At 38.4% G+C, this 1,242-nt stretch overlaps 1 protein-coding gene across 1 annotated transcript in view; it reads left to right on the top strand.

Moving 5' to 3' along the window:
* The window catches only part of CCDC36 (coiled-coil domain containing 36), an 83,273-nt gene that overhangs the window by 54,186 nt on the left and 27,845 nt on the right, over window positions 1–1,242 (top strand). The window contains exon 4 of the mRNA XM_011980927.1: window positions 805–968. Within this exon, the coding sequence (XP_011836317.1) occupies window positions 805–968 (164 nt within the window). The remainder of the gene's footprint in view (window positions 1–804; window positions 969–1,242) is intronic.

The raw sequence follows: 1,242 nt of genomic DNA, 5'->3' as shown, positions 1-1,242 counted from the left end.
GCCATGTTGAGCAGGCTGGTCTCAAACTCCTGCCCTCAGGTGATCCACCTGCCTCGGCCTCTCAAGGTGCAGGGATTACAGGAATGAGCCACTACACCTGACCAATTTTTGTATTTTTAGTAGCGACGGGGTTTCACCATATTGGTCAGGCTGGTCTCGAACTCCTGACCTTGTGATCCAATCCGTCCACCTCGGCCTCCCAAAGTGTTGGGAGTACAGGCGTGAGCCACCGTGCCCAGCCAGTCGGTGCTTTAAGTTAGTAAAGTATGCTCTGAAATAAGTTTTTCAGTACAAAAATTGGTATCTAGTGATATGAAGGAATAAATGACCTCCCTGAATGTTTCAGAGTTTTGCCTAAGAATGCAGAAAGTGGCTCACCATGTGTCAGCATGCCCACTGTCCAGTCCACATCAAACTTACCAATATGAGTTTAGTTCACTAGCGGCTGAGCAACAGCAATTTGAGTTAAAATTATGATTCTGAAAACTTCAGCACATCATCTCAGCAATAGCATAAATGGTTCTCTGTTCTTGCCTGTAAATTTATGCAGTTGATTCTAAGCTATTTTAGTTGACATTTAAAATCTCTCTGGGCTGGTAAGGCAAAATCTATATTAATAAAATCAGTTGCTTTATTTTAAATATAATTTTCTGGTATATACAAAAATAAAATGGAAATACTACTTGCTATATTACGTTACAGCAATATGGTTTGCACTTAAATGTGACTCTGCATTGTACAGAAAATAGTGAATGCTATAAATATTTTTGTGTGTCAAATGCTATATATTTTTTCATTTAACAGGGTGAACCTAGCATTTTCACAAAGTACCAGACAAAGCCCCAGCTGTTTGGAGGAGATATAAAAGATGGAGGTTTATTTCCTCCTCCTTTGTCAGTTGGAAAATCAAAAGGCCTCTTGGAACAGTTTGAGGAGAAAAAGAAAAGGGCAAAAGACAAATATGACAGGTATGTAAACCTTTCAAATGGATGAGACAACTCATCTTTTCTGAGTAAAACAAGACATAGAGTGTCAGTAATTAAATAATTCAATTTTAGCATAATAGCACAACAATAGAGTTCTCCAGAGAAACCAAAACATAGGACTTACACACACACACACGCACACGCAGACACACACAGACACAGACACACCGAGAAAGTGGGAGAGAAAGAAGAAGAGAGAGAAATACAGATTGATTTTTTTTTTGTGGTTTTTTTTTTTTTTTTTTTTTTTGAGACA

The sequence above is a fragment of the Mandrillus leucophaeus genome, unplaced genomic scaffold (assembly GCF_000951045.1).
Source record: "Mandrillus leucophaeus isolate KB7577 unplaced genomic scaffold, Mleu.le_1.0 Scaffold22, whole genome shotgun sequence".
Classification (NCBI taxonomy): domain Eukaryota; kingdom Metazoa; phylum Chordata; class Mammalia; order Primates; family Cercopithecidae; genus Mandrillus; species Mandrillus leucophaeus.
The sequence above is the reverse complement of the archived record's forward strand: the minus strand, read 5'-3'. Positions and strand labels throughout refer to the sequence as shown.